Genomic DNA, 14,454 nt, shown 5'->3' on the forward strand with positions numbered 1-14,454 from the left:
ACAATGAAACAATATATTTTTTAATGATGTGTCATCTGGATCTATTGATGTTTTGTGTTGTAATATTCCAGTTTAGTCGTTGTAAACATCCTACACTCAGCTGTATTCTGTAAATGAGGCTGGGATGAGGGTGTTTGCTGTGACTGACTGGAGCAACTCTGTGATCGTGTTGGAATATACTTTACTTGCTGAAAGAAGGCTGAGCCTGTGATAAAAGTAAACATATTTTTCTTTGATCCCTCTGTTGTACTTTATTATGAATATAGTTTTACCCAAATAAACGCATTCAATTATCTTTCATGTTTGTTATTATAGCTGTTAATTAATAATATAAATTATTATTTAATTAATTATCAGGTTGAGGTGTCGAGTTGCTATCACTGATCTGTGGTTGCTATACACAATCGTATTCAGTGGTCTTTACAGTGTTGGCACCTCATTGTCAGTGTTTATCATCATCATCATCATCATCAAGGTTTAACTCTAATATTCAAAAATGTCTGAATTACTGACTACAAGAACACAGTAGTGATCAAATGAACTCCAGGCAGCAGGTGGCGCGCGCTTCTTCATGGATACTTTTTTTGTGTGCTTGAAGACGAAGATCCATCCGCCATATTTGTTATCGCAGATTCGACAGAAACCTCTGCAGAAGTAATTTAAGTATAATGAATACATTTAAATTGCACTCTAGTAATAAAAAGCAAGGTCAAGATCATTTTCGCGTGATTTTGACCTTTTACTGATTTAAAAAGAATGGACCCAGTACAAGCAGGTAAGCAAAAAGATCTTTATTAGACTAACTGCGTTCCGGGGAAACGGCTCCTTCCGATGATTCGATAAGGAAACAAATAAATTAGGTAAAACTAGTGACTTAAACCAGCAAAAACTTTTGCCAAAGGATGCTTTATACGGAAATTAAGTTTTAAGTCTGCTGTTTTACCGTTCGTTGTTGAAATAACACCATTTTCTTCTCACTGCACTTAAACATCTTTTTTTAATGAAAACTGCTAACTTACCAGTGTCTAACAGAAAAACACGAAACTGGTCTCGTGTTTACAAAAATCAGATGCCAGGGAATGTTATTGGTTCTCTTTTGGAAAAATTCAACTCTACACGACACTTATTTGCTATTGAAAATAAGTCTTGATATGCATTTTAGTAACGGGTACATCAAATGTATTGTTGTAACGTTATGACATATATTGCATCTTGTGAAAGATAAATTGCAGATATTTGAACAACACTGTAATTAACTAATACTAAACTGCAAATAGTAATCATCAACAATTATAAATATTAGTGTTAATGAATGCATTCCTGATTTGAAAGAGTATAAAAATCAACTTATTTAAGCGCTCTTATTTTGAAAGGTCTCCCAGATGCTAGTGCATTATTACCCCAGGCAATTCTGTGAGGAAATGTTGTTTAAAACTCCATAATTTCGAAGCAAAATTATTCATATTTGAGAATTAGGGTGGAAACACAAGAAATAATTGGGAAAAAATATTATTACATATTGCTTATTAATTATTAGAGCCTTCTGTATTTCCATAAACTGCATTGTACTTTTGCAAGGATACATGATAAATCTTAGTGCTGTGGAAATGGAAAAGCAAACCAAATTTACTTTGTGCGAGAGACATATTTCTGATACTGTTTTAACAACAACAAAAAAGCTAAAAATATATATATAAAATTATCATTTCAAGAATCCAATATTCTTTAATAAACAGACTGAAGAATTCAACCAGCTGTGTTTGTATTCACAGATGGTTCATCTGTCTTCATGTGCAAAATTTGCAACCTGTTTTCTCCCAGTAAACCATTGCTTCTGTCTCATGTTATTGAGACTCACTCCAATGAAGGAGGTGATCCTGATACTTTCATTATAGCACTCAAGCCATTAACAACTCAGGAGCCACAGAGTTCAGGTAAGCAGCTTTGAACACAAAAATCACAGGTGCCGGGAACCTGTGCTGGGCATTATTAGAACCAAACACTGACAATTAGGCCATTAGAGAAAGGCCATTGTAACCATAACCATAAGCTTGAAATCGCAATTTAGGCTGATTTAAGCTTAAAGTTTATTTCATAATGGCCTGGTTTCACAGACAGGTCTTAGATTACGCCAGGATTATAACTTTGTTCAATTAGGACATTTAAGTAGCTTTTATAAGCGTGCCTTAGAAAAAACATCACTGGTGTGCATCTTGAGACAACAATGGCTCTGACATATTTTAAGATAATGTCAGTGCAAGTTGCTTTCAGTTAAAACAACTCAAACTTTAGTCTGGGACTTGCTTAAGCCTTGTCTGTGAATCCGGGGAAATTAGTTTTTTACCACTGTAGTGTCTTATGTAATGTGAAAAGAAAGTTATTATTAAAGCATTGGAAAATAAGAATGTATTTTTTTATCTCGCAGATGTTGTTGTGAAAAGAAAGCGTGGTAGACCAAAAGGCTCCACTAAGAAAGCCCAATCAGAAAATGTCCAGGAAAAAACATCCAGTCAGCAGGAGAAAGAGCCCACTGACGTTCCACCAGTGGCAGTGGCTGAAGAGCAGAGTGAGGATGGAAGTGATCTGGAGTGCAAGAAATGCAATCGCATGTTCAGCAACAGGCGGCAAATTTCCAAACACATTTGTTTTGTAAGACTGAAAGAGGCTGCTGATGAAGAAGAGTATAACGGTTAGTTAAGTTAATAAGTTATAAATCTTAGAACTCTAAGTATTGGAATACTCTGAAATGCCACAAGTTTCACCCGTCAACTTTATTGACTAGGTCATAATACCGATGCAAACAGAATCAGTGATGGAGAGGAAGACAAAGAGAGGACCCCAAAGAAAGCTCGAGCGATGCGGACAGATAAGGTGTCCAGTGCAAAGGACTCTGAAGCGCAAAGCGGCAACAAAAACCCTATTATTAGTGTGGTCCTTACTAGTCACGAGGCCATGCCTGGTGAGATATGCATGTGATGTCAAGTGGTCTAATAGTTGAGGGAAAGATTTAAACTAACTGTAAGTTTGGGTTTATTGCAGGCGCCTCTAAGATAGTTCCTATTGAAGCAGCTCCAGCTGAACCGTCCACCCAGACCGATGAAGCTGCAGGTTCCCAGGAGGCAGCGATGAAAAGGGGATACCAGGAATATGCTATTCAGCAAGCTGCTTATGAAGCGCCCCTCAAATCAAACAGGTTTACTTTTTCAAACTTTAGATTCACTAATCTAGCAAAATTGTTTAAGCACCAAAGGACAGAATACTAGTAGTTATACTGTTATTGCGTTACTTTGGAAGCAACCAAACAGTCTCACCATCATGTGACATCATTTGAAAACTTGGAAATATCCGGGAATTTTAAAATGATGATTTCCAGGCCTAGGGAAGTCATGGAAATGAATAAAATCCATAAAAGTCATGGACATTTCTATAGTAAATATAAATTTTGAAATGAGTATTTATTTATTTATTTATTTATTTATTTATGTATTTATTTATTTTATCTACCACTATAAAATGATATTTTAAAAATCCCTAACCAGTAATCATAACCAACTGAAGAAGTTATGGAAAAGTCATGGGAAAATAAGCAACTTCCTGTAGAAAAGTTCTTGCAGTTGTATTGATCTCGTGGAATTATTTGGTACATTATTATTAACAAATCATATCTGTCGACACAGGTTAGGACAGACGCAGCTTAAAATCTTCACCTGTGAATACTGCAATAAAGTCTTCAAGTTCAAACATTCACTGCAGGCCCACTTAAGAATCCACACCAATGAGAAACCATTCAAGTGCACGCAGTGTGACTACGCCAGTGCTATAAAGGCCAATCTTAGTGTTCATATGCGGAAACACACCGGGGAGAAATTCAACTGTGAGTTGTGCTCATTTAATTGCCTCAGTAAAGGCCACCTCAAAGTACACGTGGAGCGAGTGCACAAGAAGATCAAGCAGCACTGCCGCTTCTGCAAGAAGAAATACTCGGATGTGAAGAACCTTCTTAAACACATCCGCGAGACTCACGACATGAACGACAAGAAAGTGCAGGACTCTTACGAAGAGTACAGCCTCCAGACCAGGGAGGGCAAGAGACAGCTTCTGTACAACTGTCAAATATGCGACCGCAAGTTCAAAAACGAGCTGGAGCGCGACCGTCACATGATGGTCCATGGCACCAAGAGACCCTTCGGCTGCGAGTTATGTGATCACGGCTCGACCAAGTTCCAAGCCTTGCAAGCCCACATCCGAAAGCATCCCTTCATATACGTGTGTGCCATTTGCCAGGAAAAATTTGTCAGCTCTGTGCGACTGAGGTCACATCTCCGAGAGTTCCACCCGGAATCGGATGAGCCCTCAGCTTTTGCAGACTCCATCAACTCGAGCTTTTGCTTGCTCAAACCAGGTGATGACATTCAGAAGGACATGTTGAATCAGGATGAGCTTAAGATCACAGAAGAGCTGTCGCAGCTCAACGCCCAGGAGCTGTTAACCACAGAAATTAGTTGCATGGCTCAAGAGGACCTTCAAACTCAATGCTCTGAAAATATAGTGGTCGAGTCAGATCTTCTCGTACAAAACTCACAAGACGGAAATCCCATTGCAAATAGTATAAACGAGACGGACACATCTGCTGTAGAACAAACACAAGAAATGGCCAGTGAAGATGTTATAAATACACAAAGACTTCAAGATGATCCAATAGAGCGCAGTGTGACCGAAGAGCAGAATCCTGCTCAAGAAGCTGCACCTTTGACACCTGAAAAAGCACAAATCCACTCCGAGCAGCTAACATCAAAGGATACGTTTCCTCAAACCGAGGAAGAGGCGATTGTTCCACAAACTAACACTGATGAGGACTTGCTCAGTTCAGAGCAAGAAGAAATATCTGCTTTCAAGCAGATTATAGAGCAGATGCAAAAACGACAGCTTAACATGGAAGTGTTTGAACGGATACGGAAAGTCTACGGAGACCTTGAATGTGAATACTGCGGTATGAAGATCTAAGCTCATGCTCTTTTTTAGAACAACATCTCTTACCCTGGACGTTCTATAACTCTCTGTAATGTTTCCTCAACAGGTAAGCTTTTCTGGTATCAAGTGCACTACAATACACATGTGCGAACGCACACAAGAGAGCACCTCCATTACTGTTCTCAGTGCAGTTATTCCTCCATCACTAAAAACTGCCTGAAGCGTCATGTCATCCAGAGACATTCTGACATCCTGCTGAAGTGTCCCTCTGAAGGATGCCAATATTGTACACCTGACAAATACAAGCTTCAGGCTCATCTCAAAACCCATTCGGACATAGTAAGTGCTGGTAGTCTGTTTATTCTTGTGAGATTGGCGAAATGGCTTCTTTGTTAAATCGTATATCTCATCTTTAGGTCAAAAAAAGTTTTATATGTCCAGTATGTCAAGAGTCTGTTCCTGAGGACAAAGTTAGAGCTCATATCAAAAGCAACCATCCAGGTAAGCACAAATCAAACCCTCTGAAATGTCGCACAAGAGCTCTGAATTACAGTAACGGATGTGCTGTGACTATATAGATGTGTCGTTGAACTACATCTCGGAAGCGTTGGGAATACGTGTACATGTGAAAGGAGTGATAGGGAAACGAGCTTCCAAATGCCCATACTGTGACTGTTTCTTCACAAGAAATGGGGCAGATCTTCAGCAGCACATTTGGGCTCATGAAGGTGGGTTTTATGTCTTTTTCTTAATGTATTGTTGAACTTCTGTGCTTAAATGAACTGCTTTAATGTACCGATTGTGTTTTGATTGTGTCTCTAGGATTGAAACCGTACAAATGTTCACAATGTGATTATGCCTCAAGAAGTAAAAGCAACCTCAAAGCTCACATGAACAGACACAGTACTGAGAAAACGCATCTTTGTGACCTCTGTGGAAAAAAGTTCAAGTCTAAATGCACTCTGAAAAGTCATAAGCTCATGCACACAGCAGACGGTGAGACTCTTACTTTGTGTTTAAGACTCCATGCAATGTTATTTTGACTTGTGTATCTAGTTAAAGTCAACAAAACCTCCATAATCTGACGAAATTCAGAGTGAACTTTGACAGGGTTATTAAACTAGGGCAAACTGGGGACTGCAAGGGGATGCTAGAGGGGCCATGAAAAAATTTACAAAATGTATTGTGACAGTGACAAACAAAAATGCTTATAATTTTGTGTAAAATATACACTATTGTTTAAAAGTTTGGGGTCAGTAAGATGTTTTTGAAAGAAGTCTCTTATGCTTACCAAGGCTGTGTGCATTTGACCAAAAATACAGTAAAACAGTAATATTGTGAAATATGATTACAATTTAAAATAACTCTTTTATATTTGAATAATATTTTCACCATTGTACTGTTTTACTGTATTTTTGGTCAAATGCACACAGCCTTGGTAAGCATAAGAGACTTCTTTCAAAAACAAAGAAGAAATGATTACATATATTTACATATATATACATATATTTAAAGCTGATTTTTTTCAGCTTTTTGAAGTCTTCAGTTTCACATGATCCTCCAGAAATAGTTCTCAAGAAAATGTTTATATTGTTATGCAACTTAATATTTTTTTGTGGACACAAAAGATTTGTTGATGAATAGAAAGTTAAAAAGAATAGCATTCCAAATGGAAATCTTTTGTTACCTTATAAATGTCTTTCACTTTTGTTCAATTTAATGCATCCTTGCTGAATAATAACTTAAGATAGTGTATACACATCTTTTTTTTCTAAATATTCATCTCTTCTCCTTTATTTGTGTTTTATCTATACAGTATAGTGAGTTTTTTCTCCTTGCTGTCGCATTATGAAATTATTTATTATAAAAAGTTCTAAAAACGTTTATTAGAAAATGTTTCTCTCATCTCCTTATATTCATTAGAAAAAAATATACTATTCATTTAATACTAAGTAAACATTTTCATGCATTAATGAATCGTGCACAATGAGAGCAGGAAACTTACATTAAACGTCAGCTGTTTTAATTATTTCTGTAATAATGTTCATTTTTTAATATTTTGTAGGAAAACAGTTCAAATGCACTGAGTGTGACTTCACTGCTGCACTGAGGCCGCATCTCCTCCGTCACATGGAGCAACATGCCTCTTTCAAAGTGACACCACAAAAGGCTTCTTTCTATTTCTGTTCTATGTTGTCATGTGTCCTACAACCATCACCAAAGCACAATGTTTTGCCTTTCACAGCCTTTCCGTTGTGCACACTGCCACTACTCGTGCAACATTTCAGGCTCACTGAAAAGACACTATAACAAGAAACATCCCAACGCACAGTACATCAATGCTGGAACGGGGGCGTCCACTTCTGAAACCGTCACAGAGCAAGGCAAGTCCTTCCTCATCAGAAACTACCTTAACTATCTAAGATATACATTGTTGCTTATTATTAGACATACAATATTGTCTCGATTACTGCTTCAGTAATTAAAGTGTGTGTGTTTGTGTGTGTATGTTATCAGGTGGAGTCAAATGTCCTGTGTGCAATTACGTTTATGGCACTAAATGGGAAATGAACAGACACCTGAAGAGCAAACATGGCCTCAAAGTGGTGGAGGCTGACAGTCTGGGTCTGAATCAGTGGGAGGTGAGTCTCCATTACAATTACATGACATGTTACATTTAGTCATATTTATTAATAAAGTGCATAAACAACAATAGAAGTCCCACAGCACTGTACAATAACAATTAATAATGAATAAAATATTAAATTAAAGGTTTAGTTCACCCAAAAAATAATCATTTCTGTCATCATTTACTCAACCTCATGTCGTACCAAACCCATATTAACTAAAATTGAAGGGATGGTTCACCCAAAAATGAAAATTCTGTCATCATTTACTCACCCTCAAGTTGTTCCAAACATGAATTTCTTTCTTCTGCTGAACACAAAAGAAGATATTTTGAAGAATGTTGGTAATCAAATACCGGTAGTTAATGGGCTTCATTGACTTCCATAGTATGAAAGAAATATGGGGGGACATTCTTCAAAATATCTTCTTGAGGGTCATTTCTGGGTGAACTATCCCTTTAAGGTATTTTTAATGAAACCTGAGAGGTTTCTGTCCCTCCATTGAAAGTCTAGGTAACCAAAACTTAGAAGATACAAAAAGATTATAAAGGCGTCATAAATTGAATCCATATGAATCGAGCGATTTAATCCAAGTCTTGTGAATAGATCCGATCACTTTATATGATGAACAGGTTTAAGTTAGGCTTTTATTTACAATCGAAACAATGATCGACACACATACATAGAGCACACCACATATGATAAACATGAAGCTCTCACGTGTGTGTGCTGCACAAGAACCAATGAGATTTGTCCTAGCGCGTAACGTACACACAATCTTCTCTATGTATGTTTTTATATGTGAATAAAAGCCTAAATTAAATCTGTTCAACATATAAAACACAAATAAATCATATCTCTTCAGAAGACTTGGATTAAATCAGTGGAGGGACAGATATCTCTCAGGTTTCATTAATATATTAGTTTGTGTTTAGAAGATTATGGGTGTGGAACTACATGTGGGTGAGTAAATGATGACAGAATAATAATTAATAACATTTAAAATAAATAAAATTTTATTTACTTTTGTTTAGCAAAAAAAGGCAAATTATTGGAGCCGAGCCACTTAAATTCTTTGACTCTGACATTCATTATACAGTTTCTTACTGATAAACTGGTGAATGGTTGTTAAATTGCCTTAATTCATGACATATTCCTAGCATTGGAATGAAATGCCACTGGACTTGATTCTTATGTTATCGGTGTGTTCATTCAGGTGGTGGAGTCAGTAGAGGAGCCGGCCATGCAGTACCTTCATATAGCCGAGACCGAGGATCCTCAAGGAACTGAGACTGCTGTATCCGCTCTGCAGGACCTGCGCTTTAATACACAAAATGGTCAGAAACTGTTGCTTCATTTCTGGAACAATGGTTTAATTTCTTTAAAGTTCATTTCTAAACTCAACTTTCGTGTTCAGGTGTTGTGTCTACGGCAGCGGGAGACAGACTAGATCCGGCATCTGTCAACATCCTCCAGCAGATCATTGAACTGGGCTCAGAGAATCATGATGGCACTGTGGCTTCGGTGGTTGCCATGGCTCCCGGTACAGTTACTGTTGTAGAGCAGGTATGTTTAATATGCACATTCATGTACTGACAGAGCTGCTGTTGTGAAATGCAAACGTTTTCCCAAATTATATCAAATGTAATTTATTGAGATGACAATATATCACTCTCTGCCATATGATTGTTGATTATTGCTTAAGATTTGTAAGGTTTATTGTCTTGGTAATTTTGGTATCACTTTTATGGACACAGTAATGCCCCTACCTTATTACAAAATAATATACGTGTATTTTGCAATATGTATACTGAATAAATTTAAAGGGGTCAAAAAATAAGCAACTGATCAAAAGTTTGGGGTCAGTTCAATTGTTTTTTTTAACACTTTAAAAAAAAAAAAACTTTATAGGACAAAAAAAGACTTAAAAAATGACATAAGCAGCTAAAAAATATATTAAGCAGCACAATATTGTGAATATTGATGATAATAAATGTTTCTTGAGCACCAAATCAGCATATTAGAATGATTTCTGAAGGATCATGTGACACTAAAGACTGGAGTAATGATGCTGAAAATCCTGCTTTTCCATCACAGGAATAAATTACACTTTAAAATTTATTAAAATAGAAAACTGTTCTTTCAAATTATAATAATATTACACAATATTACTAATGAGTATAAGAGACTTCTTTCTAAAAACATTTGAAAAATCTTTCCGGCCTCAAACTTTTCAATGTTAGTGTGCATGTTTTGTTTTGTTTTCCCTGAGGTTTACTTAATTTTTTTTTTTTTAAATATCAACCTAAACTGTCATTTTTTTAGTGTTCTCTTTGACTCTTAGAATTAAACAGTCTAATAGTTGCTCCAATCATTTTTTTATGCTGAAATGCGCCACATAAACCTAAAGGTTGCCTTGGCTTTTGGCTTGCTTAGTTGGGAGACATTTAATATTCAACAATATTATTGATCTGCCTTACTTAAGGTGGATGATGATGATACAATTTTCTTCTAGAAACAACGTTGTTGTATTATTTTCATTTTATAACTGTGAAGCTGCTTTGATACAATCTGTATCTTAAAAAGCGCTATATAAATAAAGGTGACTTGACTTGAAATGTTCAGGGACCTTGTACAAAGAATTAACTTCAGCTGCTCGTTTCTAACATTGTATTTAATTAATCATCCAGTATGAATCATTGACGTGTGAAGGTGGACCGTCATGTTAAATTGACATCAGGCATTTTTGCTGTTTCGTTTTCAATAAATGCTCTTTTTGGACTGTGATCTCAGAAAGTTATGGCGTGTTTTCACTCTCTAGTAGCTTTTCTCAGTCTCAATGAGAGAAAACTGGACTCTTCATGAAAGCAGCTCATTTAATAATAACAATGTTCTGTCCCATCATTCTAGATGGAGGAGGAGGAGCCACAGACCAATCATGCCATGATGATCCAGGATGCACTTCAGCAGGCCACAGTGGGCCTGGCAGAAGAGCACCATCTAGTGGTGTCTTCAGATGACATGGAGGGCATTAAAACTGTTACAGTGTACACTCAGGGTGAAGACGCATCCCAGTTCATAGTCTACGTTCAGGAAGCAGTTCAGGAGGCTGTGCAAACTGAGGAGACCACCACAGAATAGAGAATATAAAGACCATGCATAAAGGCTTTTAAAACTACTAGCTGCCTAACTGTTTATTCCCTTTTGTTATAGTTTTTCCAGTCTTGAACAGACTATTGCAGTCATACCTATAGTTTATAGGGACCCATCTTGCACAATTGTAAATAATCTGAAACGAACAGTAGCAATGAATAGTTGTACATCGCTATGTGTGCTTTCCTAACTGGGGGAGTAAAAAGGTCTTAAGTCTTTGTAAAGATCATGACACCTATTCACAGTAGATAAACCTTGTCACATGTAAAGCAGAAGCTATTTAAAAAAAAAAAAAATCCCCCTGTACTGCCATTGCCTGCAAGAGTTACTGTGTGACTCTGACCTTCTACACACTTTTTATATAAGACTCCCATACAGTGTATGGCTATCACAATATTAAACTTGAGCTATTTAATGCGTGGTGTTGAGTGTATTATTGACACACTTCATTGAATCATTTCATAACTGATTTTAAAAAAACTCACTTTAAAGCTGTGTACCAATACAGCATCACTTACACTACCGTTCGAAAGTTTAAGGTCTGCTATATAACCATTTACTGGTTTTAATTGTATTTAAACCGCTTTCCCTTAAAGATGATCATTCCTACCTTCTGTAGTACATAGGAACACCACTGAAAAAAAATGAAAATCAACTGATCACCTGTCAAAATATACACATTATCTTTTTTCCTGTAAAATAAATTGTTTTATTTTACAGACCACACTGAACAGCATAACATTGCAAGTGAGCAAAAGATCTGATTTCAGTGTCTCCTGTCTTCCTCTTCCATCAGCTCTGAGAGCTGGCTATCCACCAGGCTGTCCTCGTCACTGTCCTGTTCCTCTTTATCCTCTTTTTGAAGGCTTCTGGACAAGAGGAAATCCTTAGGAGTGATGTCATCATCCTTCATCCATTTAGATTTCAGTTTCTTTTTCTCTATGAGTTTCTGCTTCCTAATATCTGCTAGTGTGTCCAGCTGTTCTTGTGTTAGTCCTCCTGCAGCAGGACTCAGTGTGAGAGAGTCTCTCGCCCCCTTCTCTCGTTTATAGGTTTCAATCTGTTTGTGCAGAGCGTCGTGATCGACACCAAACAAAACGGGTCTTTTCTTGTCTCCAGATTCTATGGTCTGCAGTTTGGCCCTTTAAAAGATCAAACTAATTAGAAATTCATTCATTCATTTAAAAAAAATAAGTTTTTAATAGAACTAAATTCTTCTTACCCGATATCACTGACGGATAAATGTAAATTATTTTCATCTGGACCAAAATCTGCTTTCTTGAGAAGGTTTTCAATCTAATTAAAGATCGGACAATAACACACACACACGAATATTAGCTATACCATCTACAAAACTCATGCACCGCTAATATATAAATATTAATTATTTATATTTCTTTGAATATGCTATCTGTTACCTCAGTGATAGCAGCATATTGTTTATCTCTGATGAAAATCACAGGAGGAACACTACCAAGGATTTGGTGAGAGATAAGAAGATGCCTGAAAAATAATATTAAAAACCAAATTAATCCATTACCTTCAACTTGTAAAATAAACTATGAAAAAGACATACCGTATGCGAGGAGCACATTTGTCTAAAGCCTGCTGAATATGGCTGTCTTGCTCTGCCGACAGACTTGTCTTCCAGTATATTCGACATGCAGAAAAATCGGGTGGTATTGAAACCTTACATGGACAAGGAGACAGTTTAGGGCAGAACTGAAAACAGCATTTTTGAAGAAATTAAACATTTGTGTAAATAAATAAAGAGAATTTCAAATTCTGACATTCCAAACCGGTATAACTTCTTTTTTTTTTTATTCTGTGGAACATAACATATTTTGAAAAATGTTTTTTTTCCTCCTTTCCATACAATGGAGATCAAGTTGTATTACTGACATTCTTCAAAGTATCTTTTGTATTACAAAAGAAAGTCATACAGGTTTAAAACGACATGAGGGTGAGTAAATGACGTAAGAACGTTCATTTTGGTGTAAATTATCCTTTTAATTATTGAACATATGAGGTATAATTAAAGTGATAGTTCACCCAAAAATGAAAATCCTGTCATCATTTATTCACCCTCAAGTTATTCCAAACCTGTATGAATGTCTTTGTTCTGCTGAAAACAAAAGAAGATATTTTAAAGAATGTCAGTAACCAAACAGTTGTGGGCACCATTGAATTCCATAGTTAACTATTTTCAGTCAATGGTGCCCAATACTGTTTGGTTACCCATATTCTTCAAAATGTCTTATTTTTGTGTTCAACAGAAGAAACTCATACAGGTTTGGAACCTCTTGAGGCGGGTGTGTAAATGATGACAGAATTTTCATTTTTGGGTGAACTATCCTTTTAATGATGGCACCTAAGTTAGAAGGAAGAGCACATCCTACTTTGGAAATCTGTACATTGTAGGTACTGATCTCGGAGTTGACCTCATAGAAGCTCAGTAAGTCTATCACTGCTTTGTAGATGATGTTGTTCAAAGTCCTCACACGAACACTGTCCTCTTTATTTCGCTTTGATGGTTTCAGAAAGCCAGGCTGAAGCACTGTGGCCTGGGTGTACAAAATATGCAAAAGATAAGAATGGTATTGTAGAGATAATGTGTACAGTCATTCTGCTTACAGAGTAAACACAGATTTATTGTTATATATATATATATATTTGGAAGAATTCTTACCTGCACAGGAGATTGATACCACTGTTTTCTCCTGTAAAGAACGATCATGTAACTCATACAACTTTATAGTAAGAATTAGCGTAACTTTTTTATTTTGTATTTATCAATTATACAAAAACAGCGACTCACTTCTTTTTGGCCAGCATCTTCATCAATTTACTGCCTCCAGACCGACGGCTTGAACTATGAATGCTTCTTTCTTTAAGCATTACAGACCAGGACGAGCGCTGTGTCTCGTGTTGTGCTGTCATTTTACAGAACATGCTTGTTAGTGAGGTATATCGACTGAATGCGCATTCTTTATAGCAAAGAACTCTCTTGACAGCCAGCATGATCACTAGTTTGGTTTATCCTTGTCCTCAACGGGGTCCTCACTCTGCATCGACTACATTTGTCTGAAGGCGAAGGGTAGGGTAGGGTAAAGTAGTTGATCCAGATGGAGTCGATCGTCATCGACTTTTTTGGACACATTTTTTCATCGTCTTTGTTTGCGAGTTATAGTCTTTTTTTTTCTTTTCTTTTTAAACAGTCTATGGTTATAGTCTATGCCATGAACCAAAATCAACAAGCTACGATGTGAAACAATAATATCACAAACTTTGATTTGAAGCCCATATTTGAATCGGTGAGGAAGTCGAGATTTCTCTTCAGAATCATGGGTAATGTAGTGCGTCACCATGATTTCCATTGTTGATGATGATTATAAAAAATAAAAAAAAGTTTAAATAATGCAGACTGAAGGCTTCAAAAAAAAAAAAATCATACCATTGATTAACAATCTTATTTCTTATTGTCTGTCTTAAAGTTTATAAGTTTCAAAAACATCCCCCACGGAGAAAATGAATGGGATTTTTACTTCCATAACTCAACCGTTGAACGTTATGGTTCCCACGATAGTTTCTCATAGGTATTTTATGTTTTTCAAATACAGGTGAAACTCGAAATTTTTGAAGCATGTTTTTAATAATTTAAATATCTGTTTACGAACTATAATGGCAGATTCCGCAAGCATCT

The 14,454-nt window shown here is 36.5% G+C and overlaps 2 protein-coding genes across 4 annotated transcripts; one reads left to right on the top strand and one right to left on the bottom strand.

Annotated features, from left to right (window-relative positions):
- Positions 1 to 538: 538 nt before the first annotated feature.
- On the top strand, positions 539 to 10,739 carry zfat (zinc finger and AT hook domain containing; the record flags this gene model as incomplete). Of its 3 annotated transcripts, none has more annotated exons than XM_079626697.1 (16): positions 539 to 775; positions 1,773 to 1,934; positions 2,426 to 2,689; positions 2,783 to 2,959; positions 3,040 to 3,193; positions 3,678 to 4,990; positions 5,078 to 5,310; positions 5,388 to 5,472; positions 5,550 to 5,699; positions 5,794 to 5,967; positions 7,037 to 7,125; positions 7,217 to 7,355; positions 7,489 to 7,613; positions 8,815 to 8,935; positions 9,016 to 9,164; positions 10,509 to 10,739. In XM_079626697.1, exons 1-16 carry the CDS (start codon positions 757 to 759, stop codon positions 10,737 to 10,739), a joined length of 3,585 nt encoding a protein of 1,194 aa, XP_079482823.1. In that variant the 5' UTR covers positions 539 to 756. The 3 variants fall into 3 exon arrangements, with proteins under 3 accessions (XP_079482823.1, XP_079482824.1, XP_079482825.1); XM_079626698.1 differs by lacking the exon at positions 539 to 775 and adding an exon at positions 778 to 860; XM_079626699.1 differs by lacking the exon at positions 539 to 775 and adding an exon at positions 1,062 to 1,168.
- Positions 10,613 to 14,117, bottom strand: rbfa (ribosome binding factor A). Its single transcript, XM_079626700.1, has 7 exons — positions 13,570 to 14,117; positions 13,441 to 13,471; positions 13,151 to 13,315; positions 12,328 to 12,440; positions 12,170 to 12,254; positions 11,974 to 12,047; positions 10,613 to 11,893 (listed from the first exon to the last, which is right to left on the bottom strand). Exons 1-7 carry the CDS (start codon positions 13,770 to 13,772, stop codon positions 11,518 to 11,520), a joined length of 1,047 nt encoding a protein of 348 aa, XP_079482826.1. The 5' UTR covers positions 13,773 to 14,117; the 3' UTR covers positions 10,613 to 11,517.
- Between the last annotated feature and the right edge of the window lie 337 nt (positions 14,118 to 14,454).

Source organism: Phoxinus phoxinus (genome assembly GCF_949152265.1).
Source record: "Phoxinus phoxinus genome assembly, chromosome: 10".
Classification (NCBI taxonomy): domain Eukaryota; kingdom Metazoa; phylum Chordata; class Actinopteri; order Cypriniformes; family Leuciscidae; genus Phoxinus; species Phoxinus phoxinus.